This window comes from Mandrillus leucophaeus, unplaced genomic scaffold, assembly GCF_000951045.1.
Source record: "Mandrillus leucophaeus isolate KB7577 unplaced genomic scaffold, Mleu.le_1.0 Scaffold55, whole genome shotgun sequence".
In the NCBI taxonomy this organism is placed as follows: domain Eukaryota; kingdom Metazoa; phylum Chordata; class Mammalia; order Primates; family Cercopithecidae; genus Mandrillus; species Mandrillus leucophaeus.
In genome coordinates, this window is record NW_012105919.1 from 4,289,723 (window position 1) to 4,310,540 (window position 20,818).

Genomic DNA, 20,818 nt, shown 5'->3' on the forward strand with positions numbered 1-20,818 from the left:
GTAGCTGGGACTACAGGCACTTGCCACCATGCCTGGCTAATTCTGTGTGTGTGTGTTTTTAGTAGAGACAGGGTTTCACCATGCTGGCCAGGCTGGTCTCGAACTCCTGACCTCGTGATCTGCCTGTCTTGGCCTTCCAAAGTGCTGGGATTACAGGAGTGAGCCACCATGCCCAGCCCCAGTAATATATTTTTACCTTCCTCTTATGACAGGATGTATACTTACTTTGCATGACCCCTTGAATAATGCTTGTGTAGTGTAAAGTTTGAAAATTTGAAATTGGGTGCTTATATTATTAACCTGACAATTGCCCGTTAATTTCATGCCAGTTTCAGCAGTGGTCAGCAGAGCTTTGTCTTGCTCTATCTCGATTCCAGGTTGCTCAGCCTCTCCCCAGAGCAGCTGCAGTCAGTGCAGTCTTGTCTGGGGGTCTGAACAGAAGTGTGAGTACCACTCTTTGAGTAGGACCCTCCTTTCTTAACCTCTGGGCTAAAGACCATGCTTACCTGCATGCACAAAGAATGTGGTAGGTGGTTGCACCTGCCCAGAAGGAGATAATAATAATAAAGGATATGGGGCCCGGCATGGTGGCTCACGCCTGTAATCCCAGCACTTTGGGAGGTTGAGGCGAGCGGATCACGAGGTCAGGAGATCGAGACCATCCTGGCTAACACGGTGAAACCCCGTCTCTACTAAAAATGCAAAAAATTAGCCGGGCGTGGTGGCAGGCACCTGTAGTCCCAGCTACTCGGGAGGCTGAGGCAGGAGAATGGCGTGAACCCGGGAGGCGGGTGAGCCGAGATCGCACCACTGCACTCCAGCCTGGGCGACAGAGCAAGACTCCGTCTCAAAAAAATAAAATAAAATAAAAAATAAAAAATGAAGGATACGGTAGGGGAAACAAGTGCATAAATTTACATTTTAACAAGTCTTTTCTTCAAATAGGCATTAATATCCTAGTGAAGTCCAAGGCCTTCCAGTATTTCATGTGTAAGTATGAAATATCTTTACTCTAGGCCACTTTCCCCCTGAGTCCTTTGCTGTTCTAGAAGCAGGAGAGGCAAGAGATTGGTCCTAGAATCCTGTGTTTGACTTTTTACTGTGGGGAATTCTCAGCATGTATAAAATTGGAGCAAACATTACCACACGCATCCCTGTGCCCGTCACCCATCTGTATCCTCACTCCGGCTCATCATCCCCTCTAGCCCTGGATTTTTTGGAAGCAAATTCCAGAACTACAGAGTTGATTGGTCGATATGTCTCTTGAGTTTGTTTTAATCTCTAGGCTCCTCTTCCTCCCCTCATGCAGTATTTAGGTGAGGAAGCAGGATTTGGGTTTTGTGTGTTCCTCTGTTGCCCTTTCCTGGAATTTAGTAGTTCTATCTAGAGCTATGCTGTGCGGTGTGGAAGCCATTGGCCACATGCAGCCATTTACATTTAAGCTAATTAAAATGAAAAAATCAGCTTAGCAGTCACATTTCAAGTGCTTAATAGCCACAGATGGCTAATGACTACCAATTGGATGGTGCAGATAAGAAAATTTTCATTGTCACGAAAATTCCCTTGGATAGTACTAACCTAGAGGCTTGATCCAATTTGGTCTTTCCAAGGAGCTCTGGTTCCTTTTAGTAGGAGATGGTGTTAGAGACACAATTCGAGGCGTTGAGTGCTCGTTGCTTGGGTCGGTCATTGTTTCTAGGCCTTCCCATGGACAGAACTAGGGTTTTGTTTCTTTAAAGATAAACTGTTGTGAGTTCATGCTGATACTTCACATTCAGGCCTGCAGGGATTTTAAGATTAAGAATCTAGATGTGTAAGACTGATTTCATGAATCTTACACATCTAGATTCTCAATCCTTTTTTTTTTTTTTTTTTTTTGTGAGTCTCATTCAGTCTCTCAGGCTAGCGTGATCTCGGCTCACTGCAACCTCCACCTCCCGGGTTCTAAGTGATTCTCCTGCCTCAGCCTCTCGAGTAGCTGGAATTACAGGTGTGCGCCACCACGCCTGGCTATTTTTGTATTTTTAGTAGAGATGGAGTTTCACCATGTTGGCCAGGCTGGTCTCGAACTCCTGACCTCAGGTGATCCACTTACCTCAGTCTCCCAAAGTGCTGGGATTACAGGCGTGAGCCACGTGCCCGGCCTAGATTCTCAATCTTAAAATCCAGATTGTCTTTGAAGACAATCAGACACCAACAAAGAAGAAAAATATCCAGGTTCCTAACTACACTGGCACAGTTATTCATTTGCTTTATCTCACAGTCCCAGGATAACAACTGCAACGCAATCCCAATGATATAATTCCTAGAAACATCAGTCTGGGGATGTACATTCAGATTACTGTGGGGTTTTTTGTTTGTTTGTTTGAGACAAGGATTTAGTCTGGTGCCCCAACAATGGCACAGTCATAGTTCACTGCAGCCTTGACTTCCCAGGCTCAATCCATCCTCCCACCTCAGTCTTCTGAGTAGCTGGGACCACAGGTGCGCACCGCCACACCCGGCTAATTTTTTTATTTTTTGTAGAGTTGGAGTGTTCTCATGTTGCTCAGGCTGGTCTCGAACTCCTGGCCTCAAGCCATTCTCCTGCCTTGGCCTCCCACAGTGCTGGGATTACGGGTGTGAGCCACTGTGCCTGGCCTTGTGTTTTAAGGTCACCTGGAATAGTTCCTTTCCATGTGGACATGTCACCAATGGGATATACATTTGGATTTTTTTATGCCATGTTATTTTTTATTTTTTGGGATTGCTTTTGACATTTTATTTTATTTTATGGCCAGGCATGGTGGCTCAGACCTAAAATCCCAGCACTTCGGGAGGCCGAGGTGGTTGGATTGCTTGAGCCCAAGAGTTCGAGACCAGCCTGGGCAACATGGTGAGACCCCCACCTCTACAAAAAAATACAAAAGTTAACTGAGTGTGGTAACTCACACCTGTAGTCCCAGCTACTTGGGAGGCTGAAGTGGGATGATCACCCGAGCCTGGGGAGGTTGAGGCTGCGGTGCACCGTGATGGCACCACTGCACTCCAGCCTGGGCAATAGAGTGAGATCCCCCATCTCAAAAAAAAAAAAAAAAACAAATTTTGTTTCATAATTACGTAAATTAGGACTGGGCATGGTGGCTCATGCCTGTAATCCCAACACTTTGGGAGGCCGAGGCAGGCAGATCACTTGAGGTCAGGAGTTCAAGACCAGCCTGAGCAACGTGGTGAAACCCCGTCTCTACCAAAAATAGAAAAAAGTAGCCATGCACACCTGTGGTCCCAGTTACTTGGGAGGCTGAGGTGGGAGGATCGCTTGATCCTGAGAGGCAGAGGATGCAGTGAGTTGTGATGGCGCCACTGCACTCCAACCTGAGTGACACAGCGAGACTCCATCTCAAAAAAAAGCCAAAAAAATTATGTAAAATACATGGTTCCAAGTCAGATCTACAAAAAATATATATATTGAAGGAAATTTCATTTCTATCCCTGTCACTTCCCACAGTGGGCAACTTTTATTTATGGCTTCTTCCATTGTTTAAAACCTGTAAGTTGGATGCATATCAATATCTCTGACTTAACCAATAGCATATTTTATGCACTTTTTTCTGCCACCTGGCTTTTTGCAGTTAACAATGTGCCCTGGAGACCAATTCATGGTAATATGTAGAAATGAGGTTGGGTATGGTGGCTCACACCTGTAATTCCAGCACTTAGGAAGGCAGAGGCGGATGGATGGTTTGAGCCCAGGGGTTTGAAACCAGCCTGGGCAATGTGGCAAAACCTCAGCTCAACAGAAAATACAAAAATTAGCTGGCGTGGTAGTGTGCGCCTGTGTTCCTAGCTCCTCAGGAAGCTAAGGTGGGAGGATCGCTTGAGCCCAGGAGGTGGAGGTTGCAGTGAGCCAAGATCACGCCCCACTGCACTTCAGCCTGGGTGACAGTAAAAAAAAAAAAAAATTAATATGTAGAAATGTACCTCGTTTCTTTTCTTTCTTCTCTCTTAGAGAGAGGGTCTTGCTCTGTCACCCAAGCTGGAGTGCAGTGGCACAAGCATAGCTCACTGCAACCTTGACCTCCTGTGTTCAAACGGTCCTCCCACCTCAGCCTCCTGAGTAGCTGGGCCCACAACTACCACACCTGGCTAGTTGTTTTTATTTTTTGTAGGGATGTGGTCTCCCTGTGTTGCCCAGGCTGGTTTCGAGCCCCTGGGCTCATGCAATCTGCCTGCCTCAGCCTTCCAAAATGCTGGGATTACAGGTGTGAGCCACTGTACCCAGCCTGTGTTTGTTTTTATGGTTAAAGTATGCCACTTTATGAACGTATCATAATCACTTCAACCACTCCCCTACTGATGATCATTGAGATTGTTGCCAGTGTTTTGCTATCACAAATAGTGCTGCAGTGAATAGCTTTCAGATACATCTTACATTTTTGCCAGTGCATCATTGGGATGGTTTCTGGAAAGTGGGATCGCTAGGCGAATGGCTTAATGCATATGCAGTTTTTCTAAAGAGTTCATGCAATTTTTTTAAATTAGAAGTCTCTAGGGGAAAACACATGTTTTCAATACTTGAATGCCTTGTATATTGTCCATCTTTTATACCAATTTGGAATAATCTCTACATCATAACTGGTGTTCACACAGTGACAGAGGGAGTGTTTTTAGAAATTTGTGGCTGTTTCTAGGTGAAAACACTGGTTGATTTAGCTCCCTTGGTAAGAGCACCGAGCAGAAAGACGTTCCCAATCAAATGGGTGTGTGGAGCAGCCCTGTTCTCCCCATCCCATAGAGCTCCAGGAAGTTAACCAGGGACGGCAACTGTGACCTGCAGATTTCTAAGCCCCCCTGTTATTTCTCTGTCTTTTACGGGCCTGTGTATTTCAGACTTGGTGGTGGCAGTCAACGGGGTCTGGATCCTCGTGGAGACGTTTATGCTGAAAGGTGAGCCCTGCTTGGGGACTGGCCGTGTCCTGGCCGGCACACCCAGCTTGCCTGTGAGCTGCTACTTCTCTGCCTTACAGGTGGGAACTTCTTCTCCAAGCACGTGCCCTGGAGTTACCTCGTCTTTCTAACTAGTAAGTTTCTGACATGGCTTTGCTGGACTGCTTGTTTTAAAATTGTCTGGGAGAACTTTTATTCAGTATAGAACCTCATGGTTCTTCTCTAAAACAGGAAGCTATAAAGAGACGGAGTATTTAGTCGGATTCCGTGTTGTCCCTGTTTAAAACTCTTTCGTGGTTGTCCACCGCCCTCTGGATGGAGCCCAGAATCCTAGGCGTGTGTGGCCCTCCACTCGCTTGCCAGCGCCATGTCCCCCGCTGCACGCTGTTGCCCTCCTCAGTGGCCTCTGCTGCCTGCTGCTCTCGCCTGCCTCTGGGCTGTGCACAGGGGTTTCCTCTGCCTGGTGGCGTCTCCCCCAGCCTCTTCCTGACTTTCCTGCTCCTTCTATCAAGTCTGAGCACACTGTGCTGTCATTCCCTGTTGGCGTCTTTTCTCCCACCGAGCTGATAAGCTCTCTGCCCCAAGGGGTGCCCTGCACTGGTCACTGTTGCACACCTGGTACCCAGTGCAAGGCCCAAGATGGAAGGGGTGGTCAGGACACACCTGTTGGATGGACAAATGGTTAGCAGGGCCCTGCCCAGAGACGGGAAGGGAGGATTTCTCTCTCTCTTTTTTTTTTTGGCAGGATCTTTCTCTGTTGCCCAAACTGGAGTGCAGTGGTGTGATCATAGCTCACTGCAACCTCAACCTCCCGGGCTCAAGGGATCCCAAGTAGCCTCAGCCTCCCAAGTAGCTGGGATTATAGGCACACAGCGCCACCATGCCTGGCTAATTTTTGTATTTTTTGTAAAGACGGGGTCTCAGTATGTTGCTCAGGCTGGTCTCCAACTCCTGGGCTCAAGTGAGCCTCCTCTCGTGGCCTCCCAAAGTGCTGGGATGATAGGTATGAACTACTATGCCTGGCCAGTTTCTTTTAAGCAGATTACTCAGTTGCCCACCATCTGGGCCCTCTCATGGAGCACCTGCTCTCACGGTGGGACATGAGTGAGGCCTGGGCTCAGCCTGGAGGGCACATGGCCAGCAGGAAGGCTGCAGACTGTGGAGGAGCCTCAAAGAGGAGACCGAGCAGGGGGAGGATGTGGCGGGGCTGCTGCCGATGGACTCCTTCTGTCCGCAGTCTATGGGGTGGAGCTGTTCCTGAAGGTCGCCGGCCTGGGCCCTGTGGAGTACTTGTCCTCCGGATGGAACTTGTGAGTGGACAGCATGTTTCTGACGCAAAGCTGAAACTCTGATGGTGGCCCCAGACCCTTCTCTGCACACCCCAATCCCGGGCCATTTCTGGAATTGCAGAGGGAAGGTCTGAGGACGGGCCGAGGTCTGTGTCTCCCTCAAGCAGCCCTGCCCCCAGCCCAGGAACTCCCGAGGGTCAGGCCCTTGTCTGAAGCCTCTCAGACCACCCACGCCAGTCCTTCTGGAAATGGCCTCTTGAGGTGCCACAGGCTGGTTGGCTCTTCCTGAGTCATTAAACTTTTTTCTCTTCCATAAAAACCACAATGCCCACAGAGAAGAATGCTCCCCCACCTTCCTTGATCAGCAGTATTGAGACCCACGTGGCCCTTCTGCCTGTTCCCCAGAGCGTGGGAGGTCACTTCCCTGCCCTGTTCAAGTTAACTGGCCTGTGAAGTCAGGTTGCACTCATGAGGTCTTGGGCCGCGAGGGCGAGAGGGTTGACACGCAGTGTGGGCCGCGAGGGCGAGAGGGTTGACACGCAGTGTGGGCCGCGAGGGCGAGAGGGTTGACACGCAGAGTGGGCCGCGAGGGCGAGGGGGTTGACACGCAGAGTGGGCCGCGAGGGCGAGAGGGTTGACACGCAGAGTGGGCCGCGAGGGCGAGGGGGTTGACACGCAGAGTGGGCCGCGAGGGCGAGGGGGTTGACACGCAGAGTGGGCCGCGAGGGCGAGGGGGTTGACACGCAGAGCAGAGCTGGGAGGAGCTGACAGCACATGTGTGCCCTGTGTGTCTGGAGAGGAGAGAGGGTCCTCTGGCTTGGGGCAGGGCAAGCTGTTCTAATGGGAATCTCACTGGAAGGGCCTGCTCTCTTCCCTCAGAATGTTCCTTGGGGTCAGGCTGGTCCGCAGTGTGTAGCCAGATGTCTGTTGAGCGGAAGATGAGGCCTGTCTCCAGGGCTGCGGACTCCGGGGCTTCTTTCCTACCCGTCGTTAGACCAGCACGGGGCCCTTTGGAGGGGGTTCCCGGGCATTTCTGGCCCTGGGATCAGAGCACTGAGGCCTGACTCCCAAGACGCATGCTGGGACAGGGCCTGGCCACCTTGAAACCCCAGGGTGGCAGGAAGTTCTTCCCGCAGCCGGCTGGTTCCTGTTGGTGTTGCTGTGTCTGGGCTCCGTGGGAGGGTGGCTGTGCACGGTGCCGGGGAGGGGAGCAGGCGCAGGGAGGCTCAGGGCCACAGGGTGGACCTTGGCCTCTCCCCTCCTGCAGGTTTGACTTCTCCGTGACAGTGTTCGCCTTCCTGGGACTGCTGGCGCTGGCCCTCAACATGGAGCCCTTCTATTTCATCGTGGTCCTGCGCCCCCTCCAGCTGTTGAGGTGATGGGGCAGGGCAGAGCTGGAGAAGGAGAGGGAGAAAGAGAGGGAGGGCGGGAATGCCCCAGGATTGGTCCAGGAAGTGACCCAGAACGAGCCAGAAGGTTCACAAGCCAGAGTCATAGATGTCACCCCCTGCAGAAGTGCCATGGGGTCACCATCCCCACCCCTGAGGGTATGCAGGCTGCCTGTGCCCATCCCCTCACTGCACCAGGCACCTCTGGGCAGAGAAGCCCAGCCCATGACTCCCACCCGAGGTGGCATGGCACCAGCCACAGGAGCCCATGTGCTCAGTCACAGATCACAGAGCCACAGGTCTGAGGCTTGGAAGGGCCTTTCAGGGACCCCTCGTGCTTTTCTGGCTCAGCCTCTAGTGGAGAAAAGTCCTGTGTGGGTCCCAGTGATTTCCCAGGGACACTGGAGGAAGTCCCAGGCGAGCCTGCCCCACTGATGGTATCTCTTCCTAATGAGGGGTCCTGAGGTTCTCTGCCCTCAGAGCCTGGGTTTGCCTCCTGACCCTCCAGCTGCAACCCCATCCACGTCCACCCCATCCTCTCCCAAGGCGGGATGGGCATGGCAGGTGCCGGGAGGGGTGGTGGCGTCTATGGAGGAAAAGCCTACCGCTTTGGCGTGTGGGGGTGGCCTGGGGCTGTCCCTGAGTGTCCACCTCCCTCCCACTCCCTGCCACCCTTCTTCACTGGTGAGCTCCGTTGCCCCTACTCCCTGGGGCACACGGGCTTCTCCCCCGTCTTCCCCGGGAGCCAGGCCTTGCTCCTGTCTGAGCCTGCAGCTCTACTGCGAGGAGACGCAGCCTGGCCCTGCTCCTCGTCGTGGAAGGGCCCCGCCCAGCCGGTGTCCTGGGGCCACCACGGTCCCTTCCTTCATGCATGAGTCACCTGGGCCAAGCTCAGGGTTGGTGGCGCCCAAGGGAGCAGACGCAGGTGGAGGAGATGCCCTCACCTGTCTTCAGCATGTGGCGTGTGGAAGGCGGGGCTGGCATGTTCTGAGGGCGGGGGCTGAGGCATGCGCCTGTGTGTGGAGGTGACGGGCGTCCTCCTCACTCAGGCTGTTTAAGTTGAAAGAGCGCTACCGCAACGTGCTGGACACCATGTTCGAGCTGCTGCCCCGGATGGCCAGGTACTGCCAGCCCCCACCCCGGCCTGCAGGTCCAGGTGCCATGCGGTGGTGCCCCGTGGGGGCGGGAGCCGAGTGGCAGTTGGGGGAAAGGAGTTCCACAAAGGACTGCAATCGAGGGCCTGACAGGGCTCCAAGGAGCCTGGAATCTTGACCACCACAGGTCTCCTGGGCACCATTTTTCTCCACTGACCTGTCTGACATGTTTAGTAGGGAGGGCAGGGAGCTGTCAACTTGCTTACCACCTGTGTCTACGTTCACAGGTAAGGGGTCACCTGTGAGTCTACCTTCACAGGTAAGGGGTGAATCTCTGGGAAAGGGGCATTTGTTCATAGCGTCCTGACTTGAGCCGTTTTTCACCCCAGAGCTGCCCCACGAGGCCCCTTCCCCGCAGGCACTTTCCAGTTGGTGAACTGACCTGGGGCGTGGCCCCACAGTCAGCCCCACGGGTCCGAGGAGGCCGGGGCTGTGGAGGAGTCGTTCCCCCTCCTGCCGGCCCCGCATCACCCTGCCCCTGTCGCCCCACAGCCTGGGCCTCACTCTGCTCATCTTTTACTACTCCTTCGCCATCGTGGGCATGGAGTTCTTCTGCGGGATCGTCTTCCCCAACTGCTGCAAGTGAGTAGGCGGTGCCCGGCCCCACCCAGCCCCAGGCAGTCTGCGTTTCCGGGGCAGAGGGCTGGCCAGGGCCAGGATTGGTGTCCTTGTGGCCTTGGGGTCCTCAGGGATGCTCCTCTCTGAGCAACCACCTTGCTTTGCTTTCAGGGCTTAGTTGAGTGCAGTGAGCTAAACGAGGGTCCTGGACTCAGGGTCCCTGTTTCCCCATCCCCCAGATAGGGTCGGGAGCCGTCAGCTCACCCTCTGCCGAGGGCTGGAGACCACCCCTGAAGTAGCCCGGGTCCAGAGGTCAAGTGCCATGGCTTCCTCCCACTTCTCTCCTGGAGTGGCTGGGGACCTGGGCCAAGACCAGTCTTCTAGGGACAGCATCATAGGATAAGACAGACGGACACGTGCAAGAAGGTCATGGTGCTCAGGGATGGGGAGCAGAGAGTGAAATCTCCCATGACCACTCCCTTTCTCCTGAGCTGCCACAGTGAAATCACTGCACACCGCCATTCATTCATCCTCAGTTCAGAGTCCTCTTGCATTTGGTCTTTACAGCCTCAAGCACTGATGAGGAAACAGTTTTACAAAGACACTGGTAGCTTTGAGACCCAGTTTGAGTGTCAAGCTTGGTCTGGAACCAGAAGCCTATAGCAGTGGGTCCCAGACTTTAGAGCACATTGCAGTCACCAGGGAGCTTAGTGCAAGCTCGAGACCTCACCCGTGCATCTGATGCGTGCATGTGGGAGGAGGCTCCCTGGTGGCCCAGACACTAGACTTCTATAAACATTAGCATGGATATTAACAGCCATAAAGGATTACAAGAAAAGTGGCAAATATGAGCTCCTCAAAACAGGGCCAACCTTTTCAAATACTTGCTCAGGCCAAGTATCAGGGAAGCCCAAGTAGGGAATTCTTTCCCTGGGGCTGTGGCCTAGTGTCCAGCCTCAAGAGCAGATCCTAGATGGGGCAGGTGCAGAGGAGGCCCTTGCCTCTCCTCCCTCCCCTGCAGGCAGTGGTGAGAGAGAAGGCCCCGCCTGCAGCAGAGAACTTCCAGGTGACAGAGGTGGGTCAGGCTGGCCAGGGGCTCCCACCAAGCCCAGCAGGCAGGAGTAGCCAAGGGCGTTCCTCCAGCGGGGACCCAGGCATGAGGTGGAGAGGGTTAGGCAGGAAACGAGACTGCGGGCAGAACAGAAGGATCCTTGGCCAGACTTTGGTTTGTTTCAGAGTTCTGTCCTCTCTGGAGGTGACCGATCGCCTTGTGACCCTCCCTCCTTTCTCCCCTGTGCTCCGGCCAGCACGAGTACAGTGGCAGACGCCTACCGCTGGCGCAACCACACCGTGGGCAACAGGACCGTGGTGGAGGAAGGCTACTATTATCTCAATAATTTTGACAACATCCTCAACAGCTTTGGTGAGTGGGAAAAATCACAGGGGGCACATTCCCTGGGGACCCCGCCCTTGTCACCACGGGTCCCAGAGGTGTTGTAGCAAAAGTGTCTGGGCCTCTCCCTCCAGCACCGAGGGCCACACTTTCTGGAAGCCTCCCCGGCCCAGGTGGAGGACATGGTCTGCCCAGCCTTAGCAGTGAAGTCCAGGCCGGATCCCGGAGCTCACTCGGTTGCCTGATTCCACTCTTTCCTGATACTTTCTCAGTATTTGGGGAGGAGAAGAGCTGCAAGCCTTAGCTGGGCGGGGTCCCCTCATCACACTGCCACTTGCAGAATGGGACCCAGCCACACCAATGCTGCTGCAGCTGCACTGCCCCCCGGCTCAGGCTGCCCACAGCCCTCTGCCCACCCCCATGAAGAGGCGAACACAGCCAAACCGCCTCTCCAGAAAAAGGGTGTGCCCCCATGACACCCCAGATCTGCACCCAGTAAGATCCAGATGGTCTCGTGTGGCACAGGCTGCCAAGGCAGAGGGTGTGTCCTCGTGGGGCCGGGCCACAATGTCCTGTGGAGCCAGCGCCCTAGGAGTGCCTTGCCTGGTCCTTCCTGGAGCTCACAACCCAAGCGGTCATATGGTGACCCCCTCATCTCAGCACACGGCACCCAGGATAGCTGGCAAGAGGCCACTTGAAGTTGACTTTGAAGTGGGGCCTCATCAGAATGCTTCTTTCTCCCTTCCCCTGGCAGTGACCCTGTTTGAGCTCACAGTTGTCAACAACTGGTACATCATCATGGTAAGAGCTCGGGCACCTCTGGGGGTGTCTTCCTGTCAGTCCTGGGGTCGACCCTGGGTCTCCCCCCAACCCAGGGTGTATCATTCTTCCCATAGCCGCAGGGCTGGGGGTCTTGAGTCATGCTGTGTTGGTGTTCAGCCACAGGATGGCTGGGCCCGGGGAGCCACCCTTCCCAGCGTTGGCTGGACTCGGCTGTCACTCCCATCTCCCTGCATGTTCCCAGCAGCCAGGAGATGGCACTTAAACTCTGGGTCTTTGTCCTGTCTTGCCCACTGTAGGGATGACTTTTCCCTCTAGTGACAATGCGGCGAGCATTGCTGATCTCTTTATTCCATTCCTTAAACTTTCCCGACTCCCAGCCCTACTGAGATAAAGGCTGCCCTGGTTCTGGATCCAGCCGTCCAAGGGAGCAGCCAGGGCTCCTTCAGCAGTCAGGAATTAGTGTTGGGCCCAGGGGGGCAAGCTCCCACCCCTCCGTCTCTCACAGCCAGCCACAAATCAGGGTGGGGTCTACGAAGAACCAGGGCCATGGAGCAGCCTGTGTAGACGGGGACCTGCCCTGCATGGGCACCCCCTCACTGGCTGCTTCCCTTGGTCTCCAGGAAGGCGTCACCTCTCAGACCTCCCACTGGAGCCGCCTCTACTTCATGACCTTTTACATTGTGACCATGGTAGGTCCCGGACCACAGAACGCTCTTTGTCCTTCGTCTTCCGTGTCACCAGCTGCCCCTGCTCTTCAGGCTGCAGCGTCAGGGAGTGGGGCTGGGTCCCATATGGCCGGGCTCTGTTGGGCGTGGGCTGCGCAGCCACGGACACTCACCCATCCTCCTCCCCTGTCTTGCCCCTCCCTTCCTGTCCCTGGCCAGGTGGTGATGACGATCATTGTCGCCTTCATCCTCGAGGCCTTCGTCTTCCGAATGAACTACAGCCGCAAGAACCAGGACCCGGAAGGTCTGCAGGGATGATGCCTTGGGCATTTGATGTCTGCCGCCCACCCAGCTCTGTCTGTCTGTCTGGGTGGCCGTCCAGCCAGCCATCAGGCTGTCATTTCTCTGCTGTCTGGTTGTCCAGCTTATCTATCTGGCTTGTCTTTCTAGATCTTGTATTTGTATTGATTTTCAAATATTTAATGTCAGAAGACATGATCTAACTTTAAAAAAAGAGTGCATGTCATAGTTGGAGAAAAATCAAGAAGTAGAGAAAGGCTTATGTGGCAGCAGCAGCCCGTGCCCTGCCTTCCCCCTCCCATCCTCCAGAGGCTTCTCCCTCTTAGCTATTTCTTCTGTTAGTCATCTCCACATTTCTCAATAATAGGTTCACATTACGGTTCTTGATTTAAATGGTGTAAACATTGTTTACAGCACAGGCGAATCGTATTCCTGCTGCAACTGGATGGTGCTGGCTTTAGTGACTGCCTCCCTCTTCCCAAATTCAAAACTGTCCGCCCTTGATTGCTTGAGCCCAGCAGGTCATGGCTGCAGTGACCATGATCACACCACTGCACTCCAGCCTGGGCAGCGGAGTGAGACCCTGTCTCTCCAAACAGACAGAATACCCCGTGCCCACACCTGTTACTACTCATCCTCAGATCTCTGTCGTATCAGACCGTCTGACCATTTTCTCTGTGTTTAGAGGCCCCTTCCTGAAATCCTCTGGCCCTGTAACAGCTGCTGGCTAGACCTGCACTCCTGACATCACAGCAGAGGGAGGGGAAGGGAAGGGAGGGCCGAGGAGGAGAGCAGGATGCCAATGCAGTGTCGGTTTAGAGAGGGAACCTTAAGACCCCTTGTGGAGGGGGGTCAGGGAGGTACAAGACCCAGCCAGGTTGGCAGCTCCAGCCCCAGGCCCTTCCCACACCTGCCCTCCCTCCCTGCAGTTGATGGTGGCATCACCCTTGAGAAGGAAATCTCCAAAGAAGAGCTGGTTGCTGTCCTGGAGCTCTACCGGGAGGCACAGGGGGCCTCCTCAGACGTCACCCGGCTGCTGGAGACCCTCTCCCAGATGGAGAGATACCAGGTGAGGAGCCCAGGCCCTGGTCCGAAGGAGGGAGGCAGGTTTCACCATGGTGTGATCCCTTCCCTCAGATATTGGTAACATTTTTGAGTGACATAGTTGCAAAAGCCGGAGAAGTGGGAGAGGCCAGGTGTGGCACCAGGGGTGGGACCTGAACATCTGCAGCCCAGCCCTGCAGCCTCTGCTCTTCCTTAGCAACGTTCCATGGTGTTTCTGGGACGGCGATCAAGGACCAAGAGCGACTTGAGCCTGAAGATGTACCAGGAAGAGATCCAGGTAGGAGCCTGGCTGACCACGCTGCGAGTCCTCCCCCGAGCTACGTCCTGGGAGGGGCAGGGAGCTGCTCCCCAGCCCTCTGAGGAGAGGGAGAAGGCTGGTAGAGTGATGCGGTTCGTCCATCGGGACCACTGCTGGGGTTGTGTGGGACCTGAGTGGGGCCCACTTAGCCTTAAACCCTTGACACGTGCACAGCAGAGGCAGCTCTCCCGTTTGCCTGCCGCCATTATGTCCCTGCCCCTTATGAATTCTCCAGAACCTTGTCTCCATCTCTTATTCTGAGTCAGCTGCAAACTCAAACATGTGTAGCAAGAAACAGCGAGCAAAGAGGAAAGAGCAGTGACGGTGGTGAACTGGCAAGGATGTGCCTGTCCAAAGGGGACACAGCCTCCTCCCAGCTCCAGCGAGTGCTGCCCAATAGGAAGAAGGTCTACTGTGGCCAGGCTGCTTGGTGTTTTGTTTTGAGATGGAGTCTCGCTCGTCTCCCATGCTGGAGTGCAGTGGCGCGCTCTAGGCTTACTGCAACCTCCGCCTCCTGGGTTCAAGCGATTCTCCTGCCTCAGCCTCCCCAGTAGATCACAGGCACACGCCACCACACCTGGCTACTTTTTGTATTTTTAGTGGAGATGGGGTTTCACCATGTTGGCCAGGCTGGGACCACTTGGAGTTTTTCATAATTGGGTGTTTGTTTTTTTTCTTTTAGAGATGGTATTGCTCTGTCACCCAGGTTGGAGTCCAGTGGCGCGATCATAGCTCACTGTAGCCTCTAACCCCCGGGTTCAAGTGATCCTCCCCACTCAGCCTACCCAAGCAGCTGGAACTACAGGTGTGCACCGTGACACCCTAATTATCTTATTTTGTAGCAGTGAGGTCTTGCTATGGTCTCAAACTCCTGGCCTCAAGCGATCCTGCCACCTTGGCTTCTAATTTAAGAAAAGGCAGGCCAGGCACGGTGGCTCACGCCTGTAATCCCAGCACTTTGGGAGGCCAAGGCAGGCAGATCACTTGATGCCAGGAGCTCAAGACCAGTCTGGCCAACATGGTGAAACCCTGTCTCTACTAAAAATACGCAATTTAGCCAGGCCTGGTTCTGTGCACCTGTAGTCCCAGCTACTGAGGAGGCTGAGGCAGAATTGCTTGACTCCAGGAGATGGAGGTTGCAGTGAGCCAAGATCATGCCACTGCACTCCAGCTTGGGTGACAGAGCAAGACTCTGTCTCCAAAAAAAAAAAAAAAGGCAGAGTCAGATGTTTTTCTTTTTCCTTTTCTTTGCACAATCTCCCAATCTCTACATATTGGCAGCTAAGGAAAATATCTCACAAAGCACCATGTGGGCTGGCACTTGGCACTGTCCCTTCCAGACCATGGGCCACCAGCACATGAGCCCTGCAGGGTCTTCTCAACCACCTCAGGGTTGCCAGGGCTCTGGGGAGCCTCTCCTACACCAGCTGTGGTGGCTTGGCTCTGTTTTCTGGCATTTTAACAGCTTGAAGCCCTTCTGTTTCACTAAAACGGTGACAACCAGGGTCCACACCTGAAAAGCAGGAGGTGCCATCCCCAAAGCAGCTTACACATTCTCTTCAGGAACACAAGAGACTCAGGCAGTGTTCTCTGGGCTGATGTGTAGTGGCTCACTGAACTTGGTATCACAGAGACATGGAAATAATAGAAGCGTTTGACCTTGGGCAAGTCACTCCATGCCTGTCTGTGCAAGTGGACAACTGTGCAGCAGCACCCACTCAGGTGTGGTCGGAGGGAGGTGTGCTGCCCTCGGCCTCTGCCCTTCTGCCTGTCCATCTGCTCCAGGCCTCAGTTTTCCCCTCTGTAAAACAAGGGGGTCAGAACTAGGCCATCTCGAAACTCTAAAAGTTTATGGTTCAGTCTTTTAAAAAGTAGGGTAGGGTATGGTGGTGCATGCCTGTATTCCCAGCTACTTGGGAGGATGAGGCGGGAGGATCACTTGAGCCCAGGAGTGGAAGGCTGCAGTGAGCCGTACCTCGCCACTGCCCTCCAGCGTATGCCACACAGTGAGACTCTGTCTCCAAAAAAAAAGGAAATGTGGGGTATACTTCTTAATTCCTTAATTACCTGAATACCTCAGTCCCTGAAAATGTCAGAGGTCATAATCATGGCCTTGGGTGGTGCACTGTTGGATGTTTTCAGAATGACTTCACATTCCTGTTGGAGGGTGAAAGTTAGGTGAAGTATTAGCACAATACAGCTCTGAGCCTCAGTATCTCAGGTGTGAAATGGACACAATTCCTGCCAAGCTCAAAAGGGGTCCCTCAGGGGGACCCTTTAGTGAAGGGTTATGCTCACAAACAAGGGGCGAGGGTTGTTCCTGCTTGGACTTGTTGGAGAGCTGCTGTGTGCAAGCCTCCAGACACTAGGGAAAGATTTCATTGTCATTTTTGCCTCTGGGGCCATATTCAAAATTCCCAGCATTTCTGGGCCTGTGACAGGGGAGTTTCAGTACCAGCTGGGTGAGGCTGGCAGCCCTGCCCCCTCCAGCCTGGATGCTGTGGGCTGTGTGACCTTGTGGGGTGGGCGGGGCACGGGGTGGGGTGCAGCCCTCAGCGCCCCCTCTGCTCTCTTCTCCAGGAGTGGTACGAGGAGCATGCCAGGGAGCAGGAGCAGCAGCGACAGCTCAGCAGCAGCGCAGCGCCCGCCACCCAGCAGCCCCCCAGCAGCCGCCAGCGTTCCCAGACTGTTACCTAGCCCAGTGCCCGAAAGCCATCTCTTCTATGCAATAACACAATAGTATTACTCTACTGCGATGTACAGAACTGCGGTGTGTGTACACATACTCACGTATATGCACATATTTATATACAGGAAGAAAGAAGACAGACAAGATGGGGCTTGGTTTATAACCACCTTGCCCTGTTTTCCTTAACTCCAGAAGCCAGTTTGGTGAGGGGTGGGGTGTGGCCACCAGGTCTGAGCTCTTCCTACTGTGGAAGGCTCCAGAAGCCCCTTCACAAGGAAACCCCTCACCTGGATCCAGTCGACTCTGCGGGGCTTGCCCCCCACGTGGGCTGGCCTCCGTCGGCCATGTCCAAAGCCGTCACTGCTACTGCTTCAGGTTCACGTCCCCCCGACGTGATGGCATCCCCACCCCCTCTCCCTGCGGGCATGCCACAGGTTTCTGTGTTTTGCTTTTGGGACAGAACCACTTAGGAAGGAAAGAACTCCTGGTCTCCAGAGTGGTATTTCAGCTTCTGTGATGATGTCATGCAACACTCTTCGGGGACCAGTGCCCGGGATCTAATGGGAAGCGGAATTGGGGTGACTGTGCCCATGTGGCCAGAGCTCAGTTAGCCAGTTCCAGGCGGCCACAGACTACACTGACCAATCTCCTCTCTTGGCTCTGCAAGCCTCCCACCCAGCCTTCTCTGGCTTAACCCTTATTGACAAAAATCCTTCCACAGTGGCCTCCTTGGGGACCCAGACCCTGGAGGAAGGGGCATGAGGCAGGAGGTAGGGCCGATGTCTGTAACCCAGACCACTTCCTGGAATGGGCTCTTGACCAAATCCCTTTTTTGTGATTTACCCATTCAAGCAAAACAACATTTTGATTAAGGATTGTGCTAAGCTGATACCAGGTCCTTCACACATGTGCCCTAGGAACAGGAGCGAACAGCACAAGGAGACGCTCCCTGTGGGACGCAGCAGCCCTGTGGCCGTGACCCAGCTCCCAGCCACGCTCCCTGGCTCTGCTCACACCAGAGATTGCAGTAGCAGGAGCTGTTGGTGCAGAAGTAGGTTCAGATGAACCCTCAGTTAACGTCACCACCCCCCTCTCCCGCCACAGTACCCACAGAGGCAGGGTCAGTGCAGAGGTTGCTTTGGTTCCGCTTTCCTGGGCCACAGAACAGAGCACAGCACAGGTTCCACAGCAGGAGCTGCAGCGGCAGCATGGAGGGTGCGGAGGGCAAGGAGTGCGCTGCTGGGCATTCCCGGCCGCCCCGGCCCTCTGGTGCCTGCTTTCTGTGACTTCAGAAGGAAGGTGGACAGAGGCTCCCTCTGGCCTTGTCCTTTTCCCAGCCACAGAATGGGCGAGGTGGTACCCAACCCCAGGGGAGCAGTACCTGGACCCCCAACCTCTGCTCACCTCCAAGGCCAAGCTGGATCCCATAGCCAGCATGGCATGGTTCTCCCCTTCCCCTCTTCCCAGGTCAGGGGAGTTGGAGAAGTGGTGGGTGTTTGTTTTTAAAGCACAGCCCTTTGGGAAAATCACAAATCATTGAGAATCACTGTGATTTCCCCCGGGAGTCAGACTGGCTTCGTCCTCTTCCTCTCTGGAGGGCCACGGGCCATCACCGGGAGCTCCACATCGAGCCCCAGGCCAGAACCCCTCCCTTTTGCAGAGAGGGAACTTTATTGCACAATTGGGTGCCTTTTAGCTTTTGTGTGTTGAAATGGGCATTTTGGAAGCAAGGGTCAAGGGACAGCTTCTAAAGGTGTGAGTCTCTGACCTGAGCATCTGGGCCTTGCCTCAGCCTTTTCTCCCCAGGGGTGGAAACCTGGAGGGGCCAGCAGCGCCCCGGGGTCTGCCCAGGGGAGTCGAGGCCCCCAGGTGGTAAGGCCTATTCCAGGAGGAGGGGGATCTCAGCCCTGTTCAGAGCAAGTTAATGTGTCCATCCGCCCAACCCTGTCCTGAGAAAGGACCTGGTTTTGGCCAGGACCCGACAAATGCCTAATGGCAGCAGTGTTAGCAGACCAGAGGTGGGCGCCCTTGTCATTGAGGCCAGGGACAGCTATCTCCAGGTTATGCCTGGCCCCACCAAGCAGGGAGTTGGGGTCCCCCCACAGGCTGTGAGCTCTGTGGGCCCTGGGATGTGATCTAGCTCAGATGCCCTCTTGTCCTTGATGTCACAGTTGAGTGCACCCAAGTGACACTGGCAGCCAGGGGCACAGCCTGGTGGTGGCGGCAATAGAACCGTGCTCTTCCCCAGCTCCTCGCTTCCCCTCCCACAACCCCAGCCTTACTCCACCATGCGGACAATCATTTTGTACGGATCACGGGAGCAATGCTGTATGGTTTTGTACATTGGTGATTTGTTTCCTAGAAAACCCACTATGTCTCTGGATTTCTGGCATATTAATAAAAGAGCCTCTGCTTTGTAAACACGGTCGCTGCCTCTTGACTTCTGTGGTTTTGGGTATTGTCGGGAGAGTGGTCCCATCCGAGGCCATGGCCACTCCTGATCCTGCCTCAGCCCCACCCTGAGTTGGGCCCTGGGCTCAGCCACTCAACGCTGGCCCCAGGTGAGGAAGAACTGGTGATAGTTGGGGGTATCATTTTCTCTACACTTGAAATTTTGAATTTTTTTTTTATTTGGAAAAAAGACAGTTGAATCCCTTTTCTTTACCAGCATAAGGCAGTCAGGCAAACCTAAGAGTTGCTTATTTCGGCAACATAAGGCAGGGTCACTGCATGACAGTAAGAAGGCACGAGGTCCCCTCATCTGTCCTTTCCCAGCTCACAGGCCTTGGAACCCCGCCCAGGGTCCCCCCGAGGGAGGCACAGGCACGGTCCTACTGACTCCTGCTTGGCAGCTGGAGAAGCCCAAGTTCTAGCACAAACAAAGGAGTTTGTGGACAGTCGGGGCAGAATCCTGGAGGGAGTGCCTGAGCCGCCATCCCATGTGGCAGCTGCTGGCGTAGCAGTGCCTCGGGCTGACGTCGTTTTGGGAGCAAGTGGGTTCAGTGAAGTGTATTGCCATGAATGGCACCCGCTGCTTTTGGCTTTATTAACGTGGCAACGAGAAATTCAAAATTAAGTATGTCTTGAATTCTGTTTGTGGCAGATGGTGCAGCTCTGGAGCTCAGCCCTTGGCGGCCTGATTCCCAGGGGTCCAAGCCACCCTTGTTCTGAGTCAGGGTTGGGCAGCCACTTGTGCCCTAAAAAGGTGCCAGAAGGCCTGAAGCCCAGGCAAGGGGAATGGGCAGCGCCTGTGTCTCGGGGGTACCTCCAGCATGGCCTGGAACACACCCAGCTGTCCCCTTCCCCCAAACTCCAGACCTTCTCAGAGGGGCTCTGGGGGTCATTCAAGGGGGCCTTTTAGCTTCTCTCTGGAACCCTTTGTCCAGAGCAAAGCCCGGTTTCCAAGGTCCCCACGGCAAGGCTGTTAGATGCTGGCAGCAAGAGGTACAGAGCAGGCCGGGCGCCGTGGCTCATGCCTGTAATCCCAGCATTTTGGGAGGCCGAGGCAGGCGGATCACGAGGTCAGGAGATCAAGACTGTCCTGACTAACACGGTGAAACCCCATCTCTACTAAAAATACAAAATAGCCAGGCGTGGTGGCGGGCGCCTGTAGTCCCAGCTACTTGGGAGGCTGAGGCAGGAGAATGGCGTGAATCTGGGAGGCGGAGCTTGCAGTGAGCCGAGATCATGCCACTGCACTCCAGCCTGGGCAACAGAGCAAGACTCCGTCTCAAAAAAAAAAAAAGTACAGAGCAGTTCTCTCAGCTCCCAGCAGTGACCTCGGATCTCCAGCAGCAAGGGGCATGCTCTCATGTCCACAGGGGCCTTGCAGAAATGCTCCAGTCCCTGGGCCTCCCCCAGCAGGAGGGGCGGGGCTCCTGCCTGCAGTGAGGCCATAGCACTAAGCAGCTTCAGTCACGTGCTTTTCAGGCGAATCACTCCAAATTCAGTGAGGAGGGCCACGACAAGGAAGTTCAGGTAGAATAGGAGCAGGCAAATGCCATAGACTCTGCTGAGCTGGAAGCACTGCAATGGGACTGAGACCAGGGAGAAGACGAGGCTGAGCCCCAGGGCGCCTGCCAGGACCCACACCAGCAGTCCATCTGGCTCCAGCTGTGGAAGAATGAGGGGAGAGAGGCTGGGTCACTGCCCGTCACAGGCCCCGCCCCATCTGCAGCCAACATAACAATGCACCCTCAGCAACAATGCAACCTCAACAATGCACCCTCAACAACAATGCACCCTCAACAACAATGTACCCTCAACAACAATGCAGCCTCAACAGCAATGGAACTTCAACAGCAACAAAC

At 54.4% G+C, this 20,818-nt stretch overlaps 2 protein-coding genes across 5 annotated transcripts in view; one reads left to right on the top strand and one right to left on the bottom strand.

The window, feature by feature from the left end:
- The window catches only part of TPCN1 (two pore segment channel 1), an 82,434-nt gene extending 65,865 nt beyond the window's left edge, over window positions 1-16,569 (top strand). For all 4 annotated transcript variants that reach the window (XM_011997919.1, XM_011997918.1, XM_011997917.1 and 1 more), the window contains 14 exons: window positions 946-990; window positions 4,870-4,926; window positions 5,007-5,060; window positions 6,164-6,236; window positions 7,483-7,590; window positions 8,653-8,724; window positions 9,250-9,339; window positions 10,623-10,738; window positions 11,463-11,509; window positions 12,112-12,180; window positions 12,376-12,460; window positions 13,386-13,525; window positions 13,718-13,798; window positions 16,400-16,569. In XM_011997919.1, the coding sequence (XP_011853309.1) occupies window positions 946-990; window positions 4,870-4,926; window positions 5,007-5,060; window positions 6,164-6,236; window positions 7,483-7,590; window positions 8,653-8,724; window positions 9,250-9,339; window positions 10,623-10,738; window positions 11,463-11,509; window positions 12,112-12,180; window positions 12,376-12,460; window positions 13,386-13,525; window positions 13,718-13,798; window positions 16,400-16,516 (1,154 nt within the window). In that variant the 3' untranslated portion in view covers window positions 16,517-16,569. The remainder of the gene's footprint in view (window positions 1-945; window positions 991-4,869; window positions 4,927-5,006; window positions 5,061-6,163; window positions 6,237-7,482; window positions 7,591-8,652; window positions 8,725-9,249; window positions 9,340-10,622; window positions 10,739-11,462; window positions 11,510-12,111; window positions 12,181-12,375; window positions 12,461-13,385; window positions 13,526-13,717; window positions 13,799-16,399) is intronic.
- Window positions 16,570-19,109: 2,540 nt separating this feature from the next.
- The window catches only part of SLC8B1 (solute carrier family 8 (sodium/lithium/calcium exchanger), member B1), a 62,300-nt gene continuing 60,591 nt past the window's right edge, over window positions 19,110-20,818 (bottom strand). Inside the window, exons 15-16 of the mRNA XM_011997943.1 lie at window positions 20,265-20,621; window positions 19,110-19,963 (exon numbers count right to left, since the gene is read on the bottom strand). Of these exons, the coding sequence (XP_011853333.1) occupies window positions 20,424-20,621 (198 nt within the window). The 3' untranslated portion in view covers window positions 19,110-19,963; window positions 20,265-20,423. The remainder of the gene's footprint in view (window positions 19,964-20,264; window positions 20,622-20,818) is intronic.